This window comes from Myxine glutinosa, chromosome 10 (assembly GCF_964187855.1).
Source record: "Myxine glutinosa chromosome 10, kmMyxGlut1.1, whole genome shotgun sequence".
NCBI lineage: Eukaryota > Metazoa > Chordata > Myxini > Myxiniformes > Myxinidae > Myxine > Myxine glutinosa.
This window is the reverse complement of record NC_136270.1, coordinates 134581958-134609922: the sequence shown is the minus strand read 5'-3', so window position 1 is coordinate 134609922 and position 27965 is coordinate 134581958. Positions and strand designations below refer to the sequence as shown.

Genomic DNA, 27965 nt, shown 5'->3' with positions numbered 1-27965 from the left:
TTGGAGTACCTGCACCTTATCCACTAGTGGGTCATACTTACTCATGCGAACTGCACGTTTGAGGAAAGCCGGTCCCGGCTCAGCAAGCCAACCCGGTAAAGGTCGGGTACTACCCGAACTCCTCGGGTGATAAAACATCCGTTCGTGGGGAGTTTGATTGGTAGCCGTACACAATAAAGTCCTGATCAAGTTCAGTGCCACTGGTAGCGACCAAGCCCATTTGTCTAGGCCTCGGCCGAGGGACTTAAGACTTAGCGTAACGGCTCTCCATATTATGCCATTAAAGCGTTCGACCTGTCCATTCGCCTGCGGCCTATACGGAGTAGTATAGCTAGAAGCGACATTATGCTGGAGTAAGAAGTTCCTCACTTCCTGGGACAGGAACACCGTGCCTCGATCGGTATGCACATAGGCCGGATTCCCAAACATAGAAAACAAGTTCTGCAGGCACCGGATAACCGTGGCGGCTGTCATATCTACGCACGGGAAAGCAAAAGGGAATCTCGAGAACTCATCAACGATCGTGAGTAGATAACGAGAGTTACTCGAAGCCGGTGACGCCGGCAGTGGTCCTTTGAAATCCAACGCCAATCTCTCCCACGGCCTAGTGGCTCGGACCAGCGTACCCATAGGAGGGTTGTAGAAACGCGGTTTGAGTTCAGCACATACAGAACAAGTGCGACAGAGCTGACGAATATCCTCAACAGAGTAGGGCAAGTTACGACTGCGCACAAAATGAGCGAAACGCGTCACCCCGGGATGGCACAATGTGTCATGCAAAACGCGCAGGTCCTCAAAAGAGGTGAGGCTCGCACACATCGCCGGCCGTGATAAAGCGTCGGCAACCAGGTTATCCCGCCCTGGGCGATATTTGATTGTGTAGCAGAAATCGGCGAGCTCGATCTGCCAGCGAGTTATTTTCTCATTATTAATGTGTTGAGCATGCTGGGTGTTTTACATAAAAGCAACGCTCTGTTGGTCCGTGATAATTTGGAAACATCGTCCGAGCAAATAGGGCCGCCAACGCCTGATCGACTCGACGATGGCATACGCCTCCTTTTCGACAGACGAATGTCTCCGTTCAGCGGAGGAGAGAGTCCGTGAAAAGAAGGCCACAGGGCGCCCCTCTTGAGAGAGGGTTGCAGCTATCGCATGATCCGACGCATCGCTTTCCAAAACAAAGGATTTATTTTCGTCAATCGTCGCCACAGCGGCGCCAGCGATGTCGGACTTAAGGCCATGAAAAGCGGCCTTGGCAGCGAGACTCATGGGGAACGCATCACAATCCACAAGTGGGCGGAGCTTCACGGAGAAATTTTGAACCCACTTGGAATAATGAGCAAACAGCCCGAGAGCACGCTTCAACGAAGCACGATCGCAGGGCGGGGCCATGTCGAGCAAGGGTCGCAGACGCTCCTTATCCGGAGTGACAGAGCCATGGGTCACGGTGTACCCCAGGAGATCTATCGTGCGAGCAGAGTAGCGACATTTAGCCTCATTCATAGTCAAGCGATACCTGTGCGCGACCTCGAGGAAGCGCTTCAGATTAGCATCATGATGTTCCTGGTCATACCCGCAAACAGTGAGATTATCCAGATAAATGAAGACCGGTCAAGTTCTCCTTAGTGATGAGGTCGTCCATAGCCCTCTGAAAACACGCGACCCCGTTCGTGACCCCGAAAGGTAGCCGGGTGAACTGGTAAAACCTCTGACCTGATTCAAACGTAGTATAGATGCGATCTGCCATGGAGATGGGGATCTGATGATATGCACTACATAGATCGAGAGTGCTATAGACCGAATACTGTGCCACCTGTCGAACCAGGGAGTCCATTCCCGGGAGTGGGTAGGCATCCAACTGGGTAAACCCATTAATCGTCTGCGAATAGTCGATTACCATGCGTTTGCGATGCGATTCGCTTCGTACCACCAGAACTTGGGCCCGCCATGGCGACCGACTAGGTTCTATGATACCTTCCTTTAGTAGCTGCGCCGTCTCTTCCGCAATGAATTGCGTGTCAGCTCGTGAGTAGCGTTGCGATTTAACCGCGACAGGTGTACAGTCCGTGGTCATATTGGGGAACAGCGACAGTGGCTCAATTTCCATCCCTGCAAGAGCACACACAGCAAGAGTATCAGTACCACCAAATTCCATTTCCAAGCGTCCATGTCGTTTGAGAAAATCATGTCCTAACAAAACTTCTGCACATAATGCTGGTAAGACCACTAAATGCACATCCGGAAACATTCGACCCTTAATTACAAGCTTCAGTCAACATTCCCCTTTTGTGCTAAGCCATAGCCCCTGAGAGGCCATAAAGATTCTGCGTCTTGTCCCAAGAATCGGCCATCCATGTTTCTGCACAAGCTGAAGATCCACATAACTATCCGTGGATCCCGTGTCGATTAAAGCATTTGCAAAAATTCCTTCAATCATGAGTGGGATAATAGCACGAGACAGGCCAGGTGGCCCTGTAGTTATCGAATCGTCGAGGGGAGGCGCTCGAGCCTCGCGTGTGGATCCGACGCCAGCTAATGTCTTTCGTGCCGTTGAATTCACTTGTAGGCCAGTCGTGTCGCCGCAAGAGGGCGCTCGTGCCACGCGCGAAGATCTCAGCTTTCGTGTGGTCAATGTAGATCGTAGTGGATCGATCGTGCCGCCTCCGGAGGGCGCTCATGTTTCGAAGCCAGCGTTCTCCGATTGGGTGGCCGATCCCGGAAGTTGGCAGGGTGTCGGAAGAATTCCTGTCAAGGACGGTCGTGCCGCGTACTGAAGTGATTGCGACACTTGTTTAGTCGGCACGGCGAGTCTCATCAAGGTCGAGCTCTCAGCTCGGGGCCCACGGAGAGGGGCGATCCCAATCAAGGTCGGGCGAGGTGCGTCGTTCGTACCGCGGGCTCGGAGATAAGCGCATTCATCGTCAAGCGAGCTCGCTTGCCTCGCGTTGCAAAATGTCCCGTCTTTGTGCACAAATGACACCGCATCCTTAGCCGGGCAAACTGACCTGGGATGATTCCGGTTCCCGCAGAAATAGCACTTAGCGTTACTTCCTGACTTGCGTCCTACTGCAGCAGCCACCGTCAAGTCCGGATCGGGATCCTCGGGAGTATCCGTTGTCCCCGATTCCGGTGGAGGTGCCGAGGCGGCATCCTCGATCTCTGCGGTAGCTCTCTCCAGTCGGGTCTGTCGAGATATCCCCGCAGTTACGTATGGGCGTTCATACGCGTCGGATTGTTCCCGTGCTTCGGTGTACACGTGAGATAACCGAAGTGCTTCGGCTAGTGTTAAGTCGGGTTCTTCAAGTAGTCTTTGTCTGACGACCGGCGACCTTAGACCTGAGACGAAAGCATCGCGGACAAGGTCATCGCAGATTTGTTCATGGGTGCGTACCACAGGGGTACTTTCCTTCTGTAGTCGTCGGAGGTCTTGAGCAAATTGATCTAAGGTCTCCGTGGGCTGTTGTCGACGAGATGCAAGCAAATGTCGGGAGTAGACCACGCTTCGTTTTTTTATGTAGATACGCTTCAGCTCAGCCACAGCAGCATCGTACGTCTCACATTGTTCAATGGTCATATTCACAGTATGGTGCACCTTAGATTGCAGCACAGCGAGCTTCGTTTCAGCGGTGACTGCTTCCTGGGCATTGAACTGATTATTCAAGATTTTCAGCCAATGAGTCAGTTGGGCGGCCTTGTCCGTCGCCTGGGGATCTGCACCGAAGACAGGCACGTAGATCATCTTATGAGCCATGTCGTACTCGTGGAGAGACCTAAATGGACATGTGGGAAGTAGTATGGATGGTTTTGAGGGGGTTCGTGGGGGTTACGGATATGGTGTGAGAAATGGAGAAGGTGAAAGGATTTTGGAGTTTGCTGATGGAGCTGATTTGTTGATTTGTAATACTCAGTTCCAGAAAGAGGATAATAAGCTCGTTACATACACGTCAGGTGGGTCGACGACAACCGTTGACTACCTTATGGTGCGTCGGTGAGATAGGGGGCACCTCCGGGACACAAAGGTGATCCCGGGGGAGGAGGCTGTTTCACAGCACCACTTGGTTGTCTGCGACATAAGGGTGAAAGGTGCGAGGAGAGCTCGACGGGTGAAGTACCAACGGAGAATGAAGGTGTGGAGGTTGAAAGAGGTGACAGTGAGGGAGGGATTAAAAGAGAGGCTGAGTATGGTAGACTGGTAGAGGATGATGTGGTTGAGCTTGAAAGTGGTTGGATGTCAATGAAAGCTAGTCTGTTGGGAGCCGTTGGTGAGGTATGTGGATGGACAAAAGGACCACGGAGGCACTCGGAAACATGGTGGTGGGATGATGAAGTTGGAAAGAGGATTGACGAGAAGAGGAAGAAGTGCAAGGAGTGGCAGAAGGCGAAGGGTACGGGAGCAGAAACAGCAGAGCATGAAAGTTATAAGGCAGCCAAGAAGGCTGCAAAGAAAGAGGTAGCAAAGGCGCAGGAGGCATGTAGGAAAATGTTCGGAAAACGCTTGGATTCGGAAGAGGGTCAGAGAGCAGTATTCAGGATTGCAAAGCAGATAGCGAAAGAGAGGTGTTATGTTATGGGCATGAGTTGCTTGAAGGATGAAGTGGGACAAATCGTTGTGGACCCACATGGAATTAAAGGAAGATGGAAAAGATATATGGAAATGCTGTTGAATACAAAGAATGAATGGGATGGCAACATGGAGAGTAACCCAGTTTTCGGACCGGCAGAGAAGATAACCGAGATGGAAGTTGAGGAAGCGATAAAAGCAATGAAGAGTAGAAAAGCGGGAGGGCCGACGGGAGTTGTGGGAGATATGTTGAAGGCAGCAGGAAGTTGGGGTGTGAAGAGAATGACAGAGATCTGCTATCTGGTGGTGAAAGAAGGCCGCATTCCAGTGGATTGGGAACTGAGTACCTTCGTCCCTCTATACAAGGGGAAAGGTGACCCTCTGGACTGTGGCTTATATCGAGCGATAAAGTTATTTGAGCATGGAATTAAGGTATTGGAAAGGGTGTTGAGGATAAGGAAGAAAGTGAAGATCGACGAAATGCAGTTTGGATTTATGCCCGGAAGAGGAACGACAGACGTGCTTTTTATTTAGGCAGTTGCAGGAGAAATACATGGAGAAGAGGAAGAAGTTGTTTCTTGGGTTTGTTGATCTGGAGAAAGCATTCGATAGGGTTCCACGTGAAGTAGTGACATGGGCATTGAGGAAGTTAGGAGTGGAGGAATGGTTGATCACAGTCGTGATGGCAATGTACAAAAGAGCTCGCACAGCTGTGAGGATGAAGGACGGGAACATTGGTGAGTTTGTGGTGAAGGTGGGGGTGCATCAGGGGTCGGTACTAAGTCCACTACTATTTGTAGCTGTGATGGAGTTGCTGGCTCGGAACGTAAAGGAGGGTTTACCGTGGGAGTTGTTGTATGCAGATAATCTGGTGTTGATTGCAGAAAATATGGATGGACTGAAGGAGAAGATGAACAAGTGGAAGGAATGTATGGAGACAAAATGTTTGAAGGTGAATATCGGAAAAACAAAGGTGATGGCAAGTGGTAAAGCATGTGGTGAGGTGGAAAGAACTGGGAAGTAGCCGTGTGCTGTGTGCAGGAATGGTGTCGGAGTGAATTCCATTCAATGTACAATGTGCGATGATCCCTGGTGTTGGGCTAGCAGCTAGGGTGCCAGCTTAGGATCCAAGGATCCTGGGTTAGAATCCCGGTCGATCACTGAATTAACGCCAGGGGGGTTGACTCAGCCTGTCATCCTTCCGAGGTCGGCAAATTGAGTACCAGTACAATGGTAATTCCCTGTTTATCGTAAAAAGGCGACAAACAGGGTTGGCGGCAGGAAGGGCATCCGGCCGTAAAACATTGCTTCAAAAAGGGGACCAAAAAAACAACAACAACCACGGTCCCCGAAAAGGCCAACCCCCGCCTAGCGGGGAAAAATGGCCTCTAAACGGTGGTTTGGTACTATGTGCGCTGAGTGGGTTCATCAAAAATGTAGAGGTTTGAGAGGGTCATTAACCAGGGTGGCAGCTACATTCAAGTGTAAGGTGTGCACAGAGGGAGCTGCAAATGGAGGAAATGTTGAGTTGGATCTTGGAGACGGCGTGAAGCTGGAAGGTGTGAAAACATTTTGCTACCTAGGAGACATGCTGAATGGAGAAGGTGGATCAGACTCGGCAACGGTTGCTGGATTGAGATGTGCATGGAAGAAGTTTCGGGAACTGAGTGGCGTGCTGACGAGGATGGGTGTGTCGTTGAAGCTGAAGGGAAAGGTGTATGCTGCATGTGTGAGAAGCGTTATGATTTATGGGAGCGAGACATGGGTAATGAACGTCGAGCAGCAACGAAGGCTGGAAAGGGTGGAAATGCGAATGGTTCAGTGGATGTGTGGAGTATCGTTGAGAGAGAGGAAGACAAATGATGAATTGCGAAAGATGATGGGAATAGAGCCTGTGATGGATGCTGTGAAGAGAAACAGGTTGAGATGGTTTGGTCATGTGTTGAGGAAGGATGAAAGTGACTGGTTGAGAAGAGTAATGGAAATGAATGTAGAAGAAAGTCGAGGACGTGGAAGACCAAGAAAGACTTGGCTAAAGATGGTCGAAGAAGAAATGCGGGCAAGGGGGTTAACAAGGGGAGATGCAGAAAATAGGGCAAAATGAAGAAGATCGTCATGGGGACCGCAAGGCTAGCTCCCGCAAGGCTTGCAGGGAAAATGGCCTTAAAATGCTTGTTGTTGTTGTTGTTGTTGCTTACTGTCTCAGCAGCAGCAGCCTCTTCAGAATCTTTCCATCACCTGTCCAATGTTCATAGAAATATTTTAATTCAGCTGAAGCTCTTCACAACTCCCCTCCCACACCTAAACGCTGAAGAAGTGACGGTCGAAACGGCACTCCCCCAAAGCTCAGGTGTGTGTGTGTGTGTGTGTGTGTGTGTGTGTGTGTGTGTGTGTGTGTGTGTGTGTGTGTGTGTGCGTGCGTGCGTGCGTGCGTGCGTGCGTGCGTGCGTGCGTGCGTGCGTGCGTGCGTGCGCGCGCGCGCTCTGTTGTGAGCCTTAGCCCAAGTCTTGCAAAAAAAACGTTTTTAATAAATAAAAAGAAGCTTCCAGATATTTCCCGAGAGTACTACTTGGAACCTCATTTAGAACAGCCCTGAAACGAACTCCACCATATATATATTGTCGTGTCCCTGGGGTTAAGACCCCAAGAGGACGAGTGACCAAAACGAGTTTTAACTGAGGCGTATACCCAACTTGACGGTCGTGACATGCGCGGAAAGGTTTGAGGTCTTACCTTATTGGGAACACACGCAGGGGTTATCCGATCCCCACAGACACATAGACGGGACAGCAAAATCCACAATACCAGGAAAGTAAAATTTGACATAATGATTTAATGAAAAGAAATGCAACTAAAATTCCTAAATGAGGGACCATCCATTCAGACTCGCATACAAACACGGGGAAAACGAAAGTAAAAATAAATGATATGTCGTTTATTGCCGGCTGGCACTTAGCTGTGCATCTCCAAATGGCTGGTCGGGCCCGCTGGTTGTCGAACCAGTCACCACGCGGGAAGCGCACAAGATGGCGCGGAACCGCACCCTTAGCCAGCTGCCGGCGTGAGGCAAGCAGGCAGGATCCCTCTGTTTCGCTCGCGACTTTTTTTTCCCTTTAAAAAAAAAATATATGTATTTGTAACATTCCAAGGAATGTCATGCATTGTTGTCTTTTTCAGGATGTAGGCGACACCCAAAGTGGAACTGGTGAGCTCATGCAATGCCTCATTAGGAACAAGCATCAGCATGAGATGAATGAGAAATGTGCTGTTGGAGTGATGCATTTCCAACTGGTAAGGCTGCTTTGCATGCACACCATCTTCTGTTTTCTTGTCAAAGGCCATGCCCTGAGGCCTACATTGATGGTTCTATGATTGATGGTTCTATGATGGTTCTATTGATTTGGCAGCTATTAGTCAAACTGCTTTAGTCAGCCGTTGTGGCCCATTTCCTCAGCATGTGGAGGAGCGGATATAATTGACGATACACCAATCGGGACCGGTTTTGCATTTATGAAGAATATCTCTTTGTCGATGGATTAAATGGTTAAAAAGAGTCACATGGACCATTAATAAACCGTTTTACCTGAAGTTCCACATCGTTAGGATGTGTCGGCATCACGTGAGACCTACCAAACCCATAGAGCCAACGGTGCAGTGCTGTAAATAGGTCAAAGGGAGTGAGTAGTGAAGCAGCTCCATGATATTGAACTTATCACCTAACTAAATCTCGCATATGATAGCGGGCGAAATGGAGAACTCTATGTGTACACTCACTCGGCTTCTGCACCTGGTGTTCGGTACAAAAGGAGGTTTTCTTCACCAAACTGCAGAAATGGAAATCCATTGGTCTGTGACATTTGATTGGGCATTGAATTTGAGAGAATAGAGATCTTTAAATCTCTGAATAACTCAGGGCATTGTTGCATGTCGTATGCAGTCTTGATTATGTATTTTTATCTTTTTAAAAGGTTGAAATCTCATGGAGGAGATTCATCACAAATTGCACATGCACGCAAAGACACGCGAAGATGCACACATACTCGTACATGAGACCACACTGCACTTGGGGAAAGTGACTTTGCTAATCCTTGACAAACATACTTCTAATACCTCATCATGTGTTCTTGAGGCCCTCAAACGAAATGCTTTATGTGTTCACATGCTGGGACACATGTACGACACTGGGTGAAGCGTGGAGGGCATTCATTCAGCCTGTAATAGAGCTGAGTCGTTTCACTGGGACACATGTATGACACAGGGTGAAGCATGCAAGGCAGTAATTACCTCCGCCACCAAAGGTGGATGGAGGTTATGTTTTCACCCCTGTCTGTTTGTCTGTCCGTTTGTTTGTTTCTTTATTTGTTAACAAAATATCTCAAAAAGTTGTGGACGGATGCGGACGAAATTTGGCAGAGATGTAGCGTATGTCACACGGACGGAATGATTAGATTTTGGTGAAGATCCGGATTCGGATCTGGCTAGTAGAATTCTTTAAGTGATTCTTCATCATTGGGAGATAGGGCCAAAAACGATACATAGCAGGATATAATAATAATAATAATTCATTTATTTTGTATAGCGCTTTTCATGAAGCCCAAAGGCGCTTTGACAGAGTGCAAAACATAATGCATAACAAAACATGAAAACAACAATTGCGAAAAGACAAGAATCAATAGGGAAATATTTAAAGCAAAAGGAGGAAGAAGGAGAAGTGATAGTCAGGGGTTAAATGCTGTGGGTTGAATGTTGAATGCAGTGCTGAACAGGTGGGTCTTTAGTGATGTTTTGAATGTGGTGAGTGAGGAGGAGTCTCTGATGGTGTGAGGTAGTGAGTTCCAGAGGGTGGGAGCAGCGATGGAGAAGGCCCTGTCCCCCCAGGATCTGAATTTGGTCCGGATGGGGGGGGGGGGGGGGGTCAGGAGGTTGGTACCAGCAGAGCGGAGGTTGCGGGTGGGAGTGTGTCTGGAGAGGAGGTCAGCCAGGTAGGATGGGGCCAGGTTATGGAGGGCTTTGTAGGTCAAGAGGAGGATTTTGTACTGGATTCTCTGGGAGATGGGGAGCCAGTGAAGCTTGTAAAGGACGGGGGTGATGTGGTCACGGGTCCGGGAATGGGTGAGTAGACGGGCAGCGGAGTTCTGAATGTATTGGAGTTTATTGGTGATTGTTGAGGGTGAACCATAGAGGAGGCTATTGCAGTAGTCCAGACAGGAGGTGATGAAGGCGTGGATGAGGGTTTCTGCAGCCGTGGAGGAGAGGGATGAGCGGAGACGGGCGATGTTTTTCAGGTGAAAGAAGGCTGTCTTTGTGATCTGTATAGTGTATTTGTCGAAGGAGAGGGTTTGGTCAAAGATGACGCCAAGATTCCGGATGAGAGGGGAGGTGGATACTGGGATACCGTCGATGTTGAGGGCAAAGTTATGGGTGGATTTTGTGAGCGTTTTTGGGCCAATGATGATTATTTCAGATTTATCACAATTAAGTTTGAGGAAGTTGATTTGAAGCCAGGATTTTATTTCAGAGATGCAGTTTGTCAGGATAGAGTGGGTGTAGGTGGAGACGGACTTGGTGGAGATGAAAAGCTGGATGTCATCGGCGAAGCAGTGGAATTGGAGACCATGACGGCGGATTAAGTGACCGAGGGGGGACAGGTAAAGGACGAAGAGGAGGGGGCCAATAACTGAACCTTGGGGGACACCTTGGGGGAGGGGAGCAGTGGGGGATTTGCAGTTATTGATGGAGATGAACTGGCGTCTGTCAGAGAGGTATGATTTAATCCAAGAGAGGGCAGTGCCGGTAACATTAAAGGTGGATTCAAGTCGGGTGAGGAGGATGGTGTGATCGATGGTGTCAAAGGCAGTGCTGAGGTCGAGGAGGACGAGAATGTTGAGGTTGCCAGCGTCAGAGGAGAGGAGAAGGTCGTTGGTGATTTTGAGGAGAGCAGTTTCAGTACTGTGGTTGGAGCGGAATCCGGATTGGAATGTTTCATACAGGTTATTGGCAGAGAGGTGATGTTTGAGTTGAGCAGCTACAGCGCGTTCCAAAACTTTTGACAGAAAGGGTAGGTTGGAGATGGGTCTGAAGTTATTTAGGGTGTCAGGGTTTAGACCAGGTTTTTTTTAGAATGGGGGTAACAGCAGCAATTTTGAGGGATGGTGGGATGATGCCTGTAGACAGGGAGGAGTTTATTGTTGCAATGATAAGTAGAGAGAGAGCAGGGAGGGAGGCCTTGACAAAGCTGGAGGGGATGGGGTCAAGAGTGCAGGTGGCAGTTTTCATTCCTCTGAGGAGTTCAGAGAGGTCAGTAGGGGAGACCGGGGAGAATTGAGACAGGGGAAGGCAGGATAAGGGGGGGAGCGGGTGCGGCGGTGGTCAAGCTGTTGTAGATGTTGTGAATTTTGCGTTGGAAGAAAGAAAGGAAGGAGATGCAGTTGTCTACTGTGAATGACTGGGTGGTGGTGTCCAGGGGGCGGAGGAGTTTGTTTATTGTCGAGAAGAGTGCTTTTGGGTTTCCGGAGCCAGAGTGGATAATTTGAGAGTAGTAGACGGAGCTGGCGTGGGAGAGGGCAGCTTTGTAGTGTTGTAGGTGGTCCTTGTAGGCTTGGGAGTGAACTGTGAGACCTGTTTTATTGCGGAGTCTTTCAAGTTGGCGAGCACGAGTTTTCATCAGGCGGAGTTCAGGGGTAAACCAGGGAGCAGAATGGGTGAAAGAAACTGTTTTGGTTTTTACAGGCGCAAGCTGGTCAAGGCAGGAGGAGAGAGTGTGGTTGTAGTAGTCAGTGAGGTCGGAAGGGGTGTGGAGGTCAATGAAGGGAGAAGTGGACATTTTTTCAGAGAGGGTGGATGAGAATGAGGTAGGTGAAAGAGCGTTTAGCTTACGGAAGTTGATATGGATGGATTTGGTATTTGATATTTGATATCTCAAAAAGTTATGGATGGATTTGGACGAAACTTGTTGGAGAGGTTGAGTGTCTGACAAGGACGATTCGATTCGATTTTGGTGATCATCTGAATACGGATTCGGATATAAGAATTTTTTTTTTTTAAAGCGATTCTTCACCATTGGGAGATGGACCCAAAAACGATACATAGCAGGATATCTCAAAAGGTTATGGATGGATTCGGACGAAACTTGGTGGACCGGTGGAATGTCTGACGAGAACAAATAGATTCGATTTTGGTGAAGATTTGAATATGGATTCGGATATGAGAATTATTCAATTTCTTAATTTATTCTTCACCATTGAGTGATCGGGCTAAAATCAACATAAAGCAGGAGATCTCAAGTTGTGGACGGATTTGGACGAAACTTGGTGTATCGGTTGGATGTGTGTGACGAGGAAGAATCGATTGAATTTTGGTGAAGATCTGGATCCAGCTCGTATAATTTTTTTAATTAATTCTTCACCATTGAGTGATTATCGCCAACCGGGCAGAGGTATGCTCTCTACTGAGTGCCGTTCTAGTTCGGGCTGTGAAAGGGCTGAGTCGTTTCACTGGGACACATGTACAACACAGGGTGAAGCGTGCAGGGCATTCATTCGGCCAGTGAAAGGGCTGAGTCATTTCATTTTTACCAACTGCCTTGAAAGGGATCAAAAGCATAAATACTGGAAACTGTGCGGAGTCCTTCCTGGTTATAAACCAATTGGGTAAATTCCAATATTATTCGTTCACAACAACAATGTTCTGTGAGGCCGTGTGAGGCCTTAGCTTTGTATATGCATGTTCATATGATACATTAATGAAAATATGACCTGCAAACCCAACTTCAAACATCATTGCTTGATTAAAGCAAATCTAAGCATTGATGTAAGATATATACAACAACAAACAACAACAGGCATTTTAAGGCCATTTTCCCTGCTCGAGCAGGGATTAGCCTTGCGGGCCCCTTGACAATCTTCTCCAATATGCCCTATTTTCTGCATCTCTCCTTGTGAACCCCCTTGCCCGCATTTCTTCTTCCACCACCTTTAGCCAAGTCTTTCTCGGTCTTCCCCGTCCTTTACTTCCTTCTACATTCATTTCCATCACTCTTCTCAACCAGTCGCTTTCATCCTTCCTCAACACATGACCAAACCATCTCAACCTGATCCTCTGCACAGCATCAATCACAGGCTCTATTCCCATCATCTTTCGCAATTCATCATTTGTCTTCCTCTCTCTCAACGATCTGAAAGAAAAAGTTAGAAAAAAAGGCGCAGGAGGCTGCAAAGAAAGAGGTAGCAAAGGCGCAGGAGGCATGCAGTAAAATGTTCGGAGAATGCTTGGATTCGGAAGAGGGTCAGAGAGCAGTATTCAGGATTGCAAAGCAGATAGCGAAAGAGAGGTGTGATGTGATGGGGGTGAGTTGCTTGAAGGATGAAGTGGGACAAATCGTTGTAGACCCAGATGGAATTAAAGGAAGATGGAAGAGATATATGGAAATGCTGTTGAATGCAGAGAATGAATCGGATGGCAACATAGAGAGTAACCCAGTTTTATGACCGGCAGAGAAGATAACCGAGAAGGAAGTTGAGGAAGTGATAAAAGCAATGAAGAGTAGAAAAGCGGGAGGGCCGACGGGAGTTGTGGGAGATATGTTGAAGGCAGCGGGAAATTGGGGTGTGAAGAGAATGACAGAGATCTGCAATCTGGTGGTGAAAGAAGGCTGCATTCCAGTGTATTGGGAACTGAGTACCCTCGTCCCTCTATACAATTGGAAAGGTGACCCTCTGGACTGTGGCTCGTATCGAGCGATAAAGTTATTGGAGCATGAAATGAAGGTATTGGAAAGGGTGTTGGAGAGGAGGATAAGGAAGAAAGTGAAGATTGACGAAATGCAGTTTGGATTTATGCCAGGAAGAGGAACGACAGACGCACTTTTTATTGTGAGGCAGTTGCAGGAGAAGTACATGGAGAAGAGGAAGAAGATGTTTCTTGGGTTTGTTGATCTGGAGAAAGCATTCTACAGGGTTCCACCCAACCAAGTGGTGCTGTGAAACAGCCTCCTCCCCCGGGATCACCTTTGTGTCCCGGAGGTGCCCCCTATCTCGCCTACGCACCATCAGGCAGTCAACGGTTGTCGTTGACCCACCTGTCGTGTATGTAACAACCTTATTATCCTCTTTCTGGAACTGAGTATTACAAATCAACAAATCAGCTCCATCAGCAAACTCCAAAATCCTTTCACCTTCTTCATTTCTCACACCATATCCGTAACCCCCATGAACTCCCTCAAAACCATCCATACTCCTTCCCACATGTCCATTTAGGTCTCCTACCACAACAGCTTCCTCATCTTTCACGTTTTCCATCAGCTTCTCCATCGCACACCAGAACTTGTCCTTCTCTTTATCGCTCCGACCGACCTGCAGAGCATATCCCGAGATGACGTTCACCAAGAGCTTTGCAATCATCATTTCCCCCATCATCAACCTTTCACTCAATCTAGTCACACTTACCACACTGTCTACAAATTCCTCAGAAAACAGGACACCAACACCATACACGCCTTCTGGGCACCCTTGCCACACAAACTTGTATTTCTGTCCCTGTCTACCCTTCACCATTCTCACACCACTTCCCTTCCATCTCGTCTCCTGCACACAACGTACAGTCACGTGAAAAAATAAGTACACCCCATGTAAAGTTTTGACTTTTTCAATATATTTCAACATACAGCTATTTGATCTTCATTTCAACAATATTAATAGATAAAGGTGATATAATATAACAAATATCATGAAACATTTACATTTTGTAGTGCATTGTATAATTTAAGTAAACATAAATGCAAATTTCGCATGTGGAAAAAGTAAATACACCCTTGGCTCTATAGGTGGTATTGCCCCCCTTTGGCAGAAAACCTCAAGTAGGCGTTTCTTATAACTGTCTACCAGTCTCTGACCGACTGGGAGAAATTTTTGCCCACTCCTCCATGCAGAATTCTTTCAGCTGTGCGATGTTTGAGGGGTTTCTTGCAAGCACAGCTCGTCTCAAATCCCCCCACAACATCTCGATGGGATTTAGATCCGCGCTTTGACTTGGCCATTCCAGAACCCTCCATTTCTTTCTTTTCAGCCATTCCTTGGTGAATTTACTGGTATGTTTAGGGTCATTGTCATGTTGCAAGATACACCTTCGGTTGAGCTTCAACTTTCCGACAGATGGCCTCACATTATCCTCAAGCATCCTCTGGTACAATGAAGAATTCATATTGGATTCTATGATGGTGAGCTGCCCAGGCCCTGATGCAGCAAAGCTGCCCCAAACCATAATATTTCCACCACCATGCTTTACAGTTGGTATCAGGTTCTTGTGGTCAAATGCTGTCTTTGGTTTCCGCCAAACATGTCTTCTGGTACTGTGGCCAAATAGCTCTACCTTTGACTCATCTGTCCAGAGCACATTGTTCCAGAAGTGCTGGTCTTTGCCTCGGTGTTCATTGGCAAACTTTAGTCTTGCCCTGATGTTCTTCCTGGACAGCAAAGGTTTCCCCCTGGCACACCTCCCATGTAGATCAAATTTGTGCAGCCTCTTTCTAATGGTAGACTCGTGCACTTTGACATCGACAGTGGCAAGAACTACCTGTAGGTCCCGTGATGATATTCTGGGGTTCTTCGAGACTTCTTTCAGCATCTTGCGGTCTGCTCTCCGGCTGAACCTGTTGGGGTGGCCTGGCCTGAACAAGTTGGCAGTTGATTGGAATCTTCTCCACTTGTAGATGATCTTCCGGACAGTCGAATGATTGATTTCAAATAGTTTGGAGATCTTTTTAAATCCCTTCCCAGACTCCTAGGCATCTCTAACCTTCTTTCTGAAGGCCTCAGAGAGCTCTTTTGATCTAGGCATGGTGATGCCGCACACTTCAACAACAAAGAGCAAACCAAATTAATGTCTGAGGTTTAAATAAGACAGGTTCCTCCAAGATCCTCTCTAACGATGTTCAAATCATTTGCACCTGAGCTGGTGCACCTGATTCTAATTTTTAGGTATTTGAAGTCGTGATGAATGTAGGGGTGTACTTACTTTTTCCACATGCGAAATTTGCATTTATGTTTATTTAAATTATACAATGTACTACAAAATGTAAATGTTTTATGATATTTGTTATATTATATCACCTTTATCTTTCAATATTGTTGAAATGAAGATCAAATAGCTGTATGTTGAAATATGTTGAAAAAGTCAAAACTTTACATGGGGTGTACTTACTTTTTGACGTGACTATGTCAACACTTCTTCTGACCAATACTTCCACCACTTCTCCTGATCTCCCTGTCATTGTCTATACATTCCATGTCCCAAACCTCAGAAACCGGTCTCCACGTGTTGCATCAGACGTTTCACCGTCATAAATGGAGTGATTTCCACCCTTGCTTCATTTGGGTTCCCCACCTTGAGTTTTGACTAGAGGGAGTGAGGTCCCCCACGGGGTACTTCGGGCTGTACCCTGCCCATATGTAATTGTAATTGTCATTCATTCATTCATTCATTCATGGTTTCCTTTTTGAGGCAATGTTTTTTTTATGGCCGGATGCCCTTCCTGACACCAACCCTTTTAGTCGCCTCTTACGACACGCAGGGATACGGTGTACCTATTCTAAACCGGGGTAAACACTGGGATGATGTAAGATATATGCGATGATATATTCCAGATTGGTATTGTCCTGTCAGCCCGTCACCGCTGGGTGACGAATAAGCCGAAACGGTCCTTAATTCCGAGGTGTGTAGCCGAAGCTGGCGGTTGAATCATAGCACTCGAGTGAGGGAACCGAAGCGCTGAACTTAGATGGAAGCCACACGGGCTTATTCTCTAAACCCACAGAACAAATAAATAACGCAACAAAACAAATGAAAGTACCACGAAAATCATTTAATAAAAGTAAATGTAATGCGATAACAATGAAAGGTGAGCTAAAACTAAATCCTAATTTGAGACGTCTCCCATCAGACACAATTACACAACAGGGGAATGATAAAATATACTAAATTGTTTATTTTAGTCGGCTGGCACTCAGCTTGCTCAACAAGATCGTTGAATGAAGTCGGCAGTACAGGGTGGCCTAGTCCAATGCTTCCCACGCCTGAGCGCCCAATATATAGCGTGAGCCGACGATGGCGACGCGCACAGAGCCGTCGATGGCGACGCGCACAGAGCCGTCGATCGAGCTGTGAAGATGGCCCTCTTTTTGCTCTCTCTCCGTCCGAAGCGCCAAGAGCGCCGCAAACCACCGCCTTATTGCTCCTCTTTGATGGCAGCAACAACTTCCTCCTCCGAAGCGCCAAAAGTCCACACAACCAAGAGCAATATCATGCCCGTCTTACTCACGCAAGAACCATCCGACAGAGAGAGACAGAGATGCACTCTTCTTCTTCCTTTGTAAAGTTATCCAAAGTGCTCACTCTGTTTTCCTCTTGGAAGCGTGCACAGAGCAAAAACTGGCTCCTTCCCCAAGCACCAGAACCGACCGAGAGAGACAAAAGCCAGAGAGAGACAGAGAGTGCGACCTTCCTCTTCCAGCCAAAAATACTGAGAGAGCGATTCTTTGTCCAACGGTCGTTTTTGCCAGCACCTTCTGCATGACGTCATGCCGATCAATCGGCCGGGCTCTCTCAAAACACCCCCATGTCCTCTCGGCCAATGACGAACTTCGGGGCGTGGTCTGCTGGCTTTGCTTGGCGTGAGCGTCATTAAGGAGTGGCTACTCGCCGATTGGCAATGTCCGGCACTGTCGGTGGTGGTGATGATTTAATGAACGTTTGTTATTGTTATTGTTGTAAAACGTGTTTTATGGCCGGCATTGTTGCAATTTGTAAAAATGTATGAAAAGGTCAGAGGGGGCAATCACATACTAGGAGAAACTAGCTTTAGATCCTTTAGATCCCCCTCCCCTATGCCCCCCCCCCCTTGTTTCCTTGTTTGAAATACATTGAGATGTCTCCTGCTTGTACACGGTCCATGCTATACCTATACGATCCTATCTCCACTATGGTATTTCATCCTTTACCCCCTCAAACCTAACTATTTTATGACAAACACCTGTTGGACACGCCCTTTAAGGTATTGCACCTCATAATATAAACAGACTTGAACCAAGGGATCTGTGGCTTATCGCTGCCATCTTGTCCTTTCTGTTTTAGATTCAAATGAAGGATTTTCGCTTTTCTTTCAAGTTCAAGACGGCCTGTAAAGAAGATGTTTTGAAACTCTGCCCAAACATCCGCAAGAAGTACGTTTTAAAATAAACATTACTAATGACATCAGATTGTGCTTTTATTTCATTCATTCAATGTGGTTTTATTTGGAAAACTACCAGAAAGGCCCGTCAGGGCGACCCTGCTGTATTTTCACACTATTCAACCTTGGACACGTGCTGAAACCTAAATTACCCACAAAACCCTTCCTTTATTACACAAATTACTCATTTATTGCGAAAAAAGTGCAATTGGGATTATCCGAGCTGAAAAGCCATGATGTATAATATACGCACATAAGCATTGGCATGTGTTTGCTTCATGTATGTAACCCAGGTTATTTTTATTTTCGGAAGCGATTGAGGCAGCGATGTGTTTTCCTATACACCGCCCGAATAAAGGGATGTGTCAGACAAACGTGTTGCACAACTGGAACAAGATGGCCTGAAGGGCGGGTACTCTGCTATGATATTAATAATCATTAAGATAATAGCATGACCACCTCCCCTCATGACCACATCCGTAGGGAGCAGGTGCTTCTAGTAATAATAATGGTGATCACAATCGCACCTGGAATGACACTTTGTAGAATGCGTACCTCAACCAGGCTGAACAGTTTACATTTTGCATCCCACTGATGGGCCAAATCCAGATCTGGATCTTCACCAAAATCAAATCGATTTGGCCTTGGTTTCCTCCGAACCCTTCCATAACGTTTTGATATCGTCCTTGCGGATAGATAGATAGACAGACAGACAAACAGGTGAAAACAGCTCGGTGTATGGAGGTTAAGGTAAAAAGAGACATTATACTAAATCTGAATTGCGTTTTGTAGCGAGAATGGTCTCGGCAGCAGCTATACTGTGCCTGTTTTGAAAAGGCAATAGTGGAGATGCCTTAGCAGACCTGGCTGCCACCATAGCCGCTCTCACAAAACTAGCTGAGCAGTCGCTCTTGACCTAACTCAAGCCGCGTGAAGCAGCGCGTTGCCACCTCAGATTCGCCACAACCGCAGCAAGAGCGGCTCTCACAAGGGATGGAGGAAACCAAAATGTCTCCATTTCGGTATCGCAGACTGTCAGGTGATTTTGGAAAAATTGAATGACTGCACCTGTCTTTGCTTCCTTAAGTATCAGAGGTTGCTATCGATTACACACTTGCCAAATGGGCACATAAAGACGATGCCTGTCGCATCAATTAATTTCATGCACAAAATGGTTTCCTGTTTCATTATAAATATAGTGCTACGGTTTTGAGGTTTGTTAAGTGGGCTCAATAAAGGTTAAAGATTGCCCCCCATAGATAGTCACACGAGCAACATGTAGCCTCATTTGTAGTGTAGTTATTTCTTAGTATGTGTGAGAGTAGGCCCTTTCCAGTGTTAATTCTGCGTTGTGTAAAGACCGGAGAATAGGTCCTACTTCTGCAAACCATTCTACCTCTATAGGCGGAATCCATTTTGCTACCCATTGGTTGTTCACTAGTCGAGTTAACACGAGGTAGGCCTAAAACGGTGGGGGCGGCGTTGAGGTCGGAGCGGCAGAGGCGATGACGGTGTAAAAATGAGCCGCCAATTAATCAGAGCTCAGGGATGGTGGCGTCAGAGGGCGTGGTGAGAAGAGTCTGGTGAGTTCCAGAAGGTTTGCGGGGCGTGCCTATATAACCCGATGCGCAAAGCCCTCGAGAGGACTTGCAGAGGGAAGAGAGGAAAAAAGCGGAACACTGGCACCCGGGAGCTTGTGATGAGAGAACTCGCATTGTACCGCTTGATGAACTTGACTATCGCATAAGAACGCGCGCGCTAACCAACACCCAGGGAATTGAGGAAGAAGAGTTGGTCGCTAGATATACGCGGGCGCAGCCAGGCGCGTTTATAACGAACTTGCGCATTTCAGCCAAGCGAGTGAACGAGGCTGAGTAACCGCCCTTTGCCATAAAAGCCGTCCTGCCCTTTGCCGTAAAAGTCCTCCCTACCGTTCGCCCCGATATATCGCCTTTGCTCGAGAGACACGCTATGTGGCCCTGCCTTCGCCGATCTCCATCTTCGCGGACATGCCGGGGACCGTGGAGAGCTGGACGAGGACCATCCTTGGCCGCGCTGGGGAACACCTGCCCATCTGCAATACCCCGTGCGAGTGTGAGTGAGACGGGCCCGTTGTCTCTGGGGTAATTAAGACTGTGTAAGGATTTCTCTGTGTCTCTTCGTCCTGAACTGTATATACGTGTAATAATAATTAAACCTATCTGTTCTTCCTTTCTTCTGAATTCGATTGTTCCCGTGATTTCTCCATTTGGCTAAGCGTGGCACGAATAAGATCGCTCCAATCGGGTTCCATTAATTAAGACTGCGCGGATCACGTGTACGCAAACCGCTCGGCGTACTACGATCACACGTGGTTCGTGCGAGGCTTGTTTCCTCGTTTCCGTGGCGGCGCGAGTAACTTCGGTACGAGCGAGAATTTGGTCCCGAAACCCTATTTTGCGCTCGTCTGGAAAGGATGTAATAACTCTCGGTTCGCGCCAGGCCAGTAAAGACAAGGGGATTAAGCCCCCCTTGATAAGGGGATGAAGGCCGGTGAGAGAACCGCAACATTTGGTGTCAGGAGTGGGATTTGGAACCTGGGACAAAATTTGTAGACAATTTTGGACACCAATTGTACATATTGGCCGCAACATTTGGTGTCAGGATTTTGGGATAGGACCCGAAGTGCGCTTAACGCACTCAAATTACGAGCGACCGAAATTTAGTTTTTAAGATCCAAAAATTAAATTCGTGCCATGGCTAGCCAAAGCGGTCGAATGCCGGTGGGGATAGAAAATGAGGAAAAGGAGGTATAGTGTAGGCTGTTATGTCATTTTGTGTTTTTTTTTTGTTAAAAGCAAAATTCCACTTGATTCCTTGTCTTTGGGGTGTCACATGTTCGAAAAAATAGGTTGTTAATTTTTTTAAACGGATTAAGGGTGTCAAATCCAAGATGGCCGCCAAAATATATAAATTCCATTAAAACTGGTATTCTGAACACAGTATGAGGTCCAAATTAATGATAATACCCATAATTTCAATACCAAGGAGTTCAAAAACAATTAATTTCAATATGGCAGTCAAATTCAAAATGGTGGAAAAATCCAAGATGGCCGCCACTTCTTAAATAACCACAGTACAAAAACTTAATGTTCTTGATAACACAAATTGTGAATGATGAAATAGGTCCATTTTGGTGGTAATGCCCACATAAGTAATGCTAGGCCGTTGGGGAAACATGTTACTGATTCGTTGAAATCGGTGGATGCCAGCCATAGTGAGAAATAGTGAGAAAATCCAATATGGCTACCACTGTTTTACACAAAGGTCCACATTGCTATAACAATGATAGCGTTGTAGCGGCTACCGCTGGGTTTTCACAATCGCCTTGCACCTATCAAGGACGCGGAGCGATCACCATGCCGGGCTCGTCCAGGACGCCCGGGCAGGCCCACGCTCAACTTGCCAGGCCTCGGTCGGGACGCCCGGGCATGCCCGGGCAGGCTCGCCCTCAACTTGCCAGGCCGCAGCCAGGACGCTGGGCCACGCCCCCTCTCGCCTTTCCTGGGCAAACGCTCCGGGATAATATGTATATATATTGCTGCCCGATAAACGGGCTTTTCAGAGTGCCTGAGTGTTTGGTTTGATTAAAGCAACTCGGATGAATTCCAGCTTTTTGTCGCGTCCATTCTTCCGATCGACGTGGGAGCCCCAGCTCCTTCATTGGTGACCTACCGACATGGACACGGCAGTCGCCCTTAAACTGCCTACCTTCTGGGAGGCTCACGCGGCGGTTTGGTTCGCACAGGCGGATTCCCTGTTCGCCCTGCGAGGCATCACGGCCGACGACACCCGCTTCCACCATGTGGTAGCAGCGCTCGGTTCGGCCACCGCGGCCCACGCCCTGAGCCTCCTCGAGAGCCCGCCAGCCGCTGACAAATACGGCGCGATTAAGAAGCTTCTCCTCGACGCTTTCGCCCTCCCATCAGCGGAACGCGCACGGCGCCTGCTCGACCTGCCCGAGCTCGGCGACACGCGCCCTTCCGAGCGAATGGACTACATGCTTTCACTGCTCGGCGAGCACTCTCCGGCATTCCTGTTCCGGGAGCTGTTCCTCCGTCAGCTGCCTAACCCGGTACGCCTCGCCCTGGCAAGCACGACGATCACAGATCCCCGGGCCCTTGCCAGAGAAGCCGACAAGATCTCCGCCGCAGGACAGCGCATCGCAGCGGCGACATGGGACCCACCCCCGTCCGACGCAACACCCATGGCGCCCGAGCACCCGGCACGGTCGACGACCGAACTGCCGACGCAATTGGCGGCCGCTACACCGAGCCGACCACCTCCAGCACGACGACCGGGGCCTCCACCTGACCAAGCGTGGTGTTACTATCATGCCAGGTTCGGACAGAAGGCCCGGACATGCCGACCCCCGTGCACCTTTGGCAGGCCGGGAAACGGCCGGGCCGGCGTTCATTACCAGCCATGAGCGCCGGCCACACGGGCAACTTACTGTTCATCACGGATAAAGCGTCCGGACGGCGCTTCCTGTGCGACACCGGCGCCCAACTGAGCGTCATACCCACCTCTGACCAGGACAGGCAATCCGCGGTTTGCGGCCCCTCCTTGGTTGCGGCCAACGGATCGACCATCCGCACCTTCGGCCCGCGCAACGTCACCCTCTGCTTCGGCGGCCAACGCTTTGCTTGGACGTTTGTAACCGCAAACGTGCCCATGGCTCTGCTAGGCGCCGACTTCCTCTGCGCACACGGACTGCTGGTGGACGTCCAACGGCGTCGTTTAATCAACGCCGAAACCTTCAGCTCCCTGGTATGCACATTGAGCAGCTCCGTGCCGACCGAGCTGGCATGCGCCGTCCCGGCGGCGAACGAGTTTGCTCGCCTGCTCACGGAGTTCCCGGCCCTCACGCGGCCGACGTTTTCGGCCGTCGCAGTACGGCATGGGATCGAGCACCACATACCAACCACGGGCCCGCCGGTCTACGCCAGGGCCCGCCGCCTCGACCCAGCCAAGCTCGCTGTGGCGAAGGCCGAATTCGACGCGTTGGAGCACCTCGGCATCGTGCGGCGCTCCGATAGCGCGTGGGCCTCGCCACTGCACATCGTGCCAAAGCCGGGGGGTGGATGGCGCCCGTGTGGCGACTACCGCCGTCTCAATGACGCTACCACCCCGACAGGTACCCGATCCCGCATATCCAAGACTTCTCCACCCGTCTGGCGGGACGGGTCATTTTTTCGAAAATTGATCTCATACGGGGATATCACCAGGTACCTGTAAGGGCGGCCGATGTCCCTAAAACGGCAGTCATCACGCCGTTCGGCTTATTCGAATTCTTGCGGATGCCGTTTGGTCTCAAGAACGCGGCTCAGGCATTCCAGCGCTTGATGGACGGCGTGCTGCGTGACCTGCCGTTCCTTTTCATTTACCTGGACGACATCCTCGTCGCCAGCATGTCCCGGGCTGAGCACCTCCTCCACCTCCGAACACTGTTCGGGCGCCTCAGCGAGCACGGCCTCATCGTCAACCCGGCCAAATGCCACTTCGGCACGACGGCCGTTGATTTTTTGGGCCACCACATCACCAAGAACGGGGCCGTGCCGCTGCCAACCAAGGTCGAGGCCATCACCACGTTCCCGCGTCCCCGCACCATAAAGGCCCTGCAGGAATTCCTGGGAATGGTGAATTTTTATCACCGCTTCGTGCCCCGCGCTGCTCAACTCATGCGGCCCCTCTACGAAGCCCTCCGGGGCAAGCCGGCCAAGCACGACATCGCCTGGTCCGCAGCAATGGATGCGGCCTTCCAAAGCTCAAAGCGGGCCCTCGCCGACGCAACACTGCTCGCTCACCCGGTGCTCAACGCTCCCATCGCCCTCACCACGGATGCCTCCGACTACGCGGTGGGCGCCGTACATGAGCAATGGGTGAACGGGGTTTGGCAGCCACTCGCTTTTTTCAGCCGGCAGCTGCGGCTGAACGAGCTCAAATACAGCACGTTTGACCGGGAGCTCCTCGGTCTACACCTGGCCGTCCGCCATTTCCGCCACCTCCTGGAGGGCCGACCTTTCACGGCGTTCGTCGACCACAAGCCGTTGGTTTACGCCATGGCCAAGGTCACGGAGCCGTGGTCGGCCCGCCAACAGCGCCACCTCTCCGCCGTGTCGGAGTTTACCACGGACATCCGGCACGTCGCCGGCAAAAACAACGCCGTGGCCGACTGTCTTTCCCGGTCCAGCGCAAACGCGGTCCACCTGGGCGTGGACTTTGCGCTTATGGCGGCGGACCAAACCACCGACACCACGGTGCAAGCCCTCCGGGCGGCGGACACGGGCCTCCGCCTGGCCGACATCCCCTTCGCAGACACTGTCCTGCTCTGCGACGTCTCCCAAGGCCAGCCTCGCCCCATCGTGCCCGTCACCTGGCAACGCCGCATCTTCGCCTCCCTCCACGGCCTTTCCCACCCGGGCCGGAAAGCTTCCCAGAAGCTGGTGTCAGCGCGATTCGTCTGGCACGGCCTTCGTCGGGACGTCCGCGATTGGACCAGCACCTGCACGGCCTGCCAACGGGCCAAGGTCCACCGACACACCCAGGCCCCGCTGGCACCTTTCACCGTGCCCGAACGACGTTTCGACCACGTCAACGTGGATCTGGTGGGCCCCCTCCCCCCGTCACGGGGGTTCACACACCTGCTCACCATGGTGGACAGGACCACCAGGTGGCCGGAGGCCGTTCCCCTCGTCTCCACCACCACCGCCGACGTGGCGCAGGCTTTCATCGCCACCTGGGTCGCCCGCTTCGGCGCACCGGCGGACATCTCGTCAGACCGCGGACCACAGTTCACCTCCGAGCTGTGGGGCGCGGTCGCCCGCAACCTGGGGGTCAAGCTCCACCGTACTACGGCCTACCACCCCCAAGCAAACGGGTTGTGCGAGCGATTCCACCGCTCCATGAAGGCCGCGCTCATGGCCGGCCTTCAAGACGGCGGTTGGGCCGACCGGCTGCCGTGGGTCCTTTTGGGCCTCCGCACGGCCCCCAAGGAGGACCTCCAGGCATCCACCGCCGAGCTTGTCTATGGCCAGGCGCTACGCGTCCCGGGCGAATTCGTGCCCGACGCTACCAGTCCCTGGTCCGCAGCTCACCAGCGCTCGGACCTCCAGGAGGCCGCCCGACGGTTTGCCCCCATGCCAACATCCCACCACGGTGACCCCCAGTCCTACGTCCCCCCAGCACTTCGCACAGCGGAGTATGTTTTTGTGCATCACGACGCACATCGGGGGCCACTCCGGCCGCCATACGACGGGCCCTTCCGGGTGCTGCGACGGGACGACAAGTCGTTCGTCATCGACATCGGCGGCAGGTCGGACCGGATTGCGGTGGACCGCCTCAAGCCGGCGCACGTGGACGTCGACCACCCACCACGGGTGGCCCTTCCGCCGCGGCGAGGCCGCCCCCCGTCCACGGTGCCCCCCACTCGACCGCCCACCACCACACCGGACCCCCTCCCACGACCCGCCAGGGGTCGCTTCGGCCGGGTCATCAGGACCCCCCTCAAATTGACCCTGCCGGTGCAAGTCGATTCTGGGGGGACGTGTGTAGCGGCTACCGCTGGGTTTTCACAATCGCCTTGCACCTATCAAGGACGCGGAGCGATCACCATGCCGGGCTCGTCCAGGACGCCCGGGCAGGCCCGCGCTCAACTTGCCAGGCCTCGGTTAGTCCTTGAGCCAGACCAAAAGTAATGCTCCGGCGGGGGGAGTAATTCTCATTATGATTTTCCATTAGACCAATGTCTCAAGTGTCAGAAAAGGTGTGATGGACATCTGAGAACGGTAGCTTTGTGCCCGGATGGACGCCATCTTTGAAACCACCCAGCTCGAAAATGCCCATTTGGTGGGGTACATTGTTGCACGTGTATCTGGACTTCTATACTAGCTATCGATGTGCGGTTGACGACTAAATATACGTCCGATGTGTACCGTCTAAATAAAAAATAATATGAAGCATTTTGTTTTAGATTAATTATTATAAAAATCAATTATCGAAAAAAAATCATATATTTTTCAATATTTTATTATTAGACTTGTACTTTTTTTAGTGAAACAACACTGGTATGATTTTCCAAATTATGCATTGTGCTACACCGTTTATCTGTCTATAAAAATAACTCAAAAACTAAAACATATCATCCACCACGAGTTTACAACAAATAAATGTAAAGAGGCATAAAATGACTTAGGCCGCCGCTGGCATTATCTATTCTGACGATAACGCAAGTTAGGAATGTCGTACGGAGAGGATTTTAACACCATACGATATCTAATAAGCAGGCGGAAATTGTTACATAGGAAATCTGCACTTTGGTGGCCATCTTGGATTTCAAAATGGCCGCCAATTATATTAATTATTCATTACTAGAGTTTGGAAAGACGTATGGAGCTGATTTTAACACCATACGATGTATATTCCTAATAAGCAAGCGGAGGTATCATTGAACATGTCATGTTTTAGTCAAATAACACCGGTATGATCTTCCAAATTATACATTTTGCTAAACCGTTTATCTGTCTATAAAGATTTTCAGGCAATTTGGCCTGCATTATAATAGAGAACAACATATGCTATACAATATACAGTGCACACAAAGTTAATCATCAGAGTCGCCATCAGAGTCATTGGCATCCTGAGCCACGATAGCATCATCCTGCACCATGTTGGAGCATCCCTGCAGCTTACACACAACAGTGCACTTCAACCCATTCAGTATGCAGGAGCAATCTGACGGTCGACACGTCCTTCTGCATGTGCATGAGATGAGATTCAAGACGACATCTGGAGCTGGTAGACCCGCCATCCATCGGATTGTGAGCGAACCGCCATCATCGAGTTCCCAACCATGTCCTGCTGATGGTGTTGGGACGTCTGGTAGGTTTTCAAGGCTGCGTCGCCAGATAGCCGCCTGATAGTTGGCCCTAAGCGTATGCTGCATCAAGGAGTCTTCACAAGGCGGCAATTGTCCAGATTCGATCTGGCCCTTCTTTGCACAGAACATGTGATAACGGAGCGAATTAACACCGACGATCTTCGTGTTCTTGGCGTACAGCTGACACGTGAAGGCCTGAATGCTATTGAAGACGTCTGTTGGTACATTCCACGAAGATCCCAGATCTGTGAATGCTTGAAGATACAGCTCATTCGCTTGCACAAGCTTCAAAGCCTTTATCTTTCCTTGACTAGCCAGAGCACTCACAGTGTCACACCCGCTCCATGCATGAAGCCCTGGCAATGCACTGCAAACTCCAGACCCCAGTACCGCAGCCAACTTTCCAACGTCGATCATTCTGACTCGAACCTTTGTTCCTCGTCTGATGAAGAGCTGACTATCGATGGTTCTGCTGAGATGAAGACTGATGATCAGAACGTCGGTGTCATCTGCCACTAAGATGATCGTCTTGTAGTGGGTAGCGGCGTGCTTTGCGTGGAGAAACATACGCGTGTCTGCTTCCTCGTGGCTACATTCGAGTGCTTGCACCAACTTCCACCTATCGCGGGTCAGTACCACACATTTTTCACCACAGGTGACATACAGTGTTCTGTTGCCTAGCTTTTCGCGATTTGTTTCATGTTTCCACGACTCCGCCAGAAACACAACCAGTTTCTCCTTTGTCTGGCTGCAAGCAAGGAGACGCCGCCAGTTCATGATTTTGTGTGCGGGTCTGATCTCGCTGAAACTGATGCCTTCATTTGAACCGCGGTTCACACGCTCAGCTGCTTTGATGGATTCTTCTGTGTATGTGTCAAAGACAACATCGATGCGCTCACTGCCTTGACCAGCGTGAAGCGCTGCAGCAAGGATGCGGTCAGATAGTTCTTCGAACGTGTCGTTCTCGCCATGCATCTTTTGTATGAGAGCCATCGCATCAATTAATTGTTGCACTTCGCTTGTCAACGCTCTCGGCTGGTTCCACAAGACCTTCCATGTGTTTCGCAAGTGCAGCTTTGTTCGTTTTTTTCATTGACCCATCAACGTTTGCCAAAGACCATGGTAACGGCCCTAGTGGGTGACAAAGGACAAGTTGCATGTCGAGGTTCCTTGTCTTGGCGATGAGTATCATGGTGGCAAACAGTTGTCTGTCAGCTCTCAGGACGATCTCCTTGTTTGTGCCCTTCACAACTTTCTGCTTGATC

General features: G+C 49.8%; 1 protein-coding gene across 1 annotated transcript in view; it reads left to right on the top strand.

The window, feature by feature from the left end:
- Positions 1–27965, top strand: part of GLG1 (golgi glycoprotein 1) — a 210371-nt gene that overhangs the window by 111430 nt on the left and 70976 nt on the right. Inside the window, exons 15-16 of the mRNA XM_068126022.2 lie at positions 7739–7852; positions 17687–17775. Coding sequence (XP_067982123.2) covers positions 7739–7852; positions 17687–17775 — 203 coding nt within the window. The remainder of the gene's footprint in view (positions 1–7738; positions 7853–17686; positions 17776–27965) is intronic.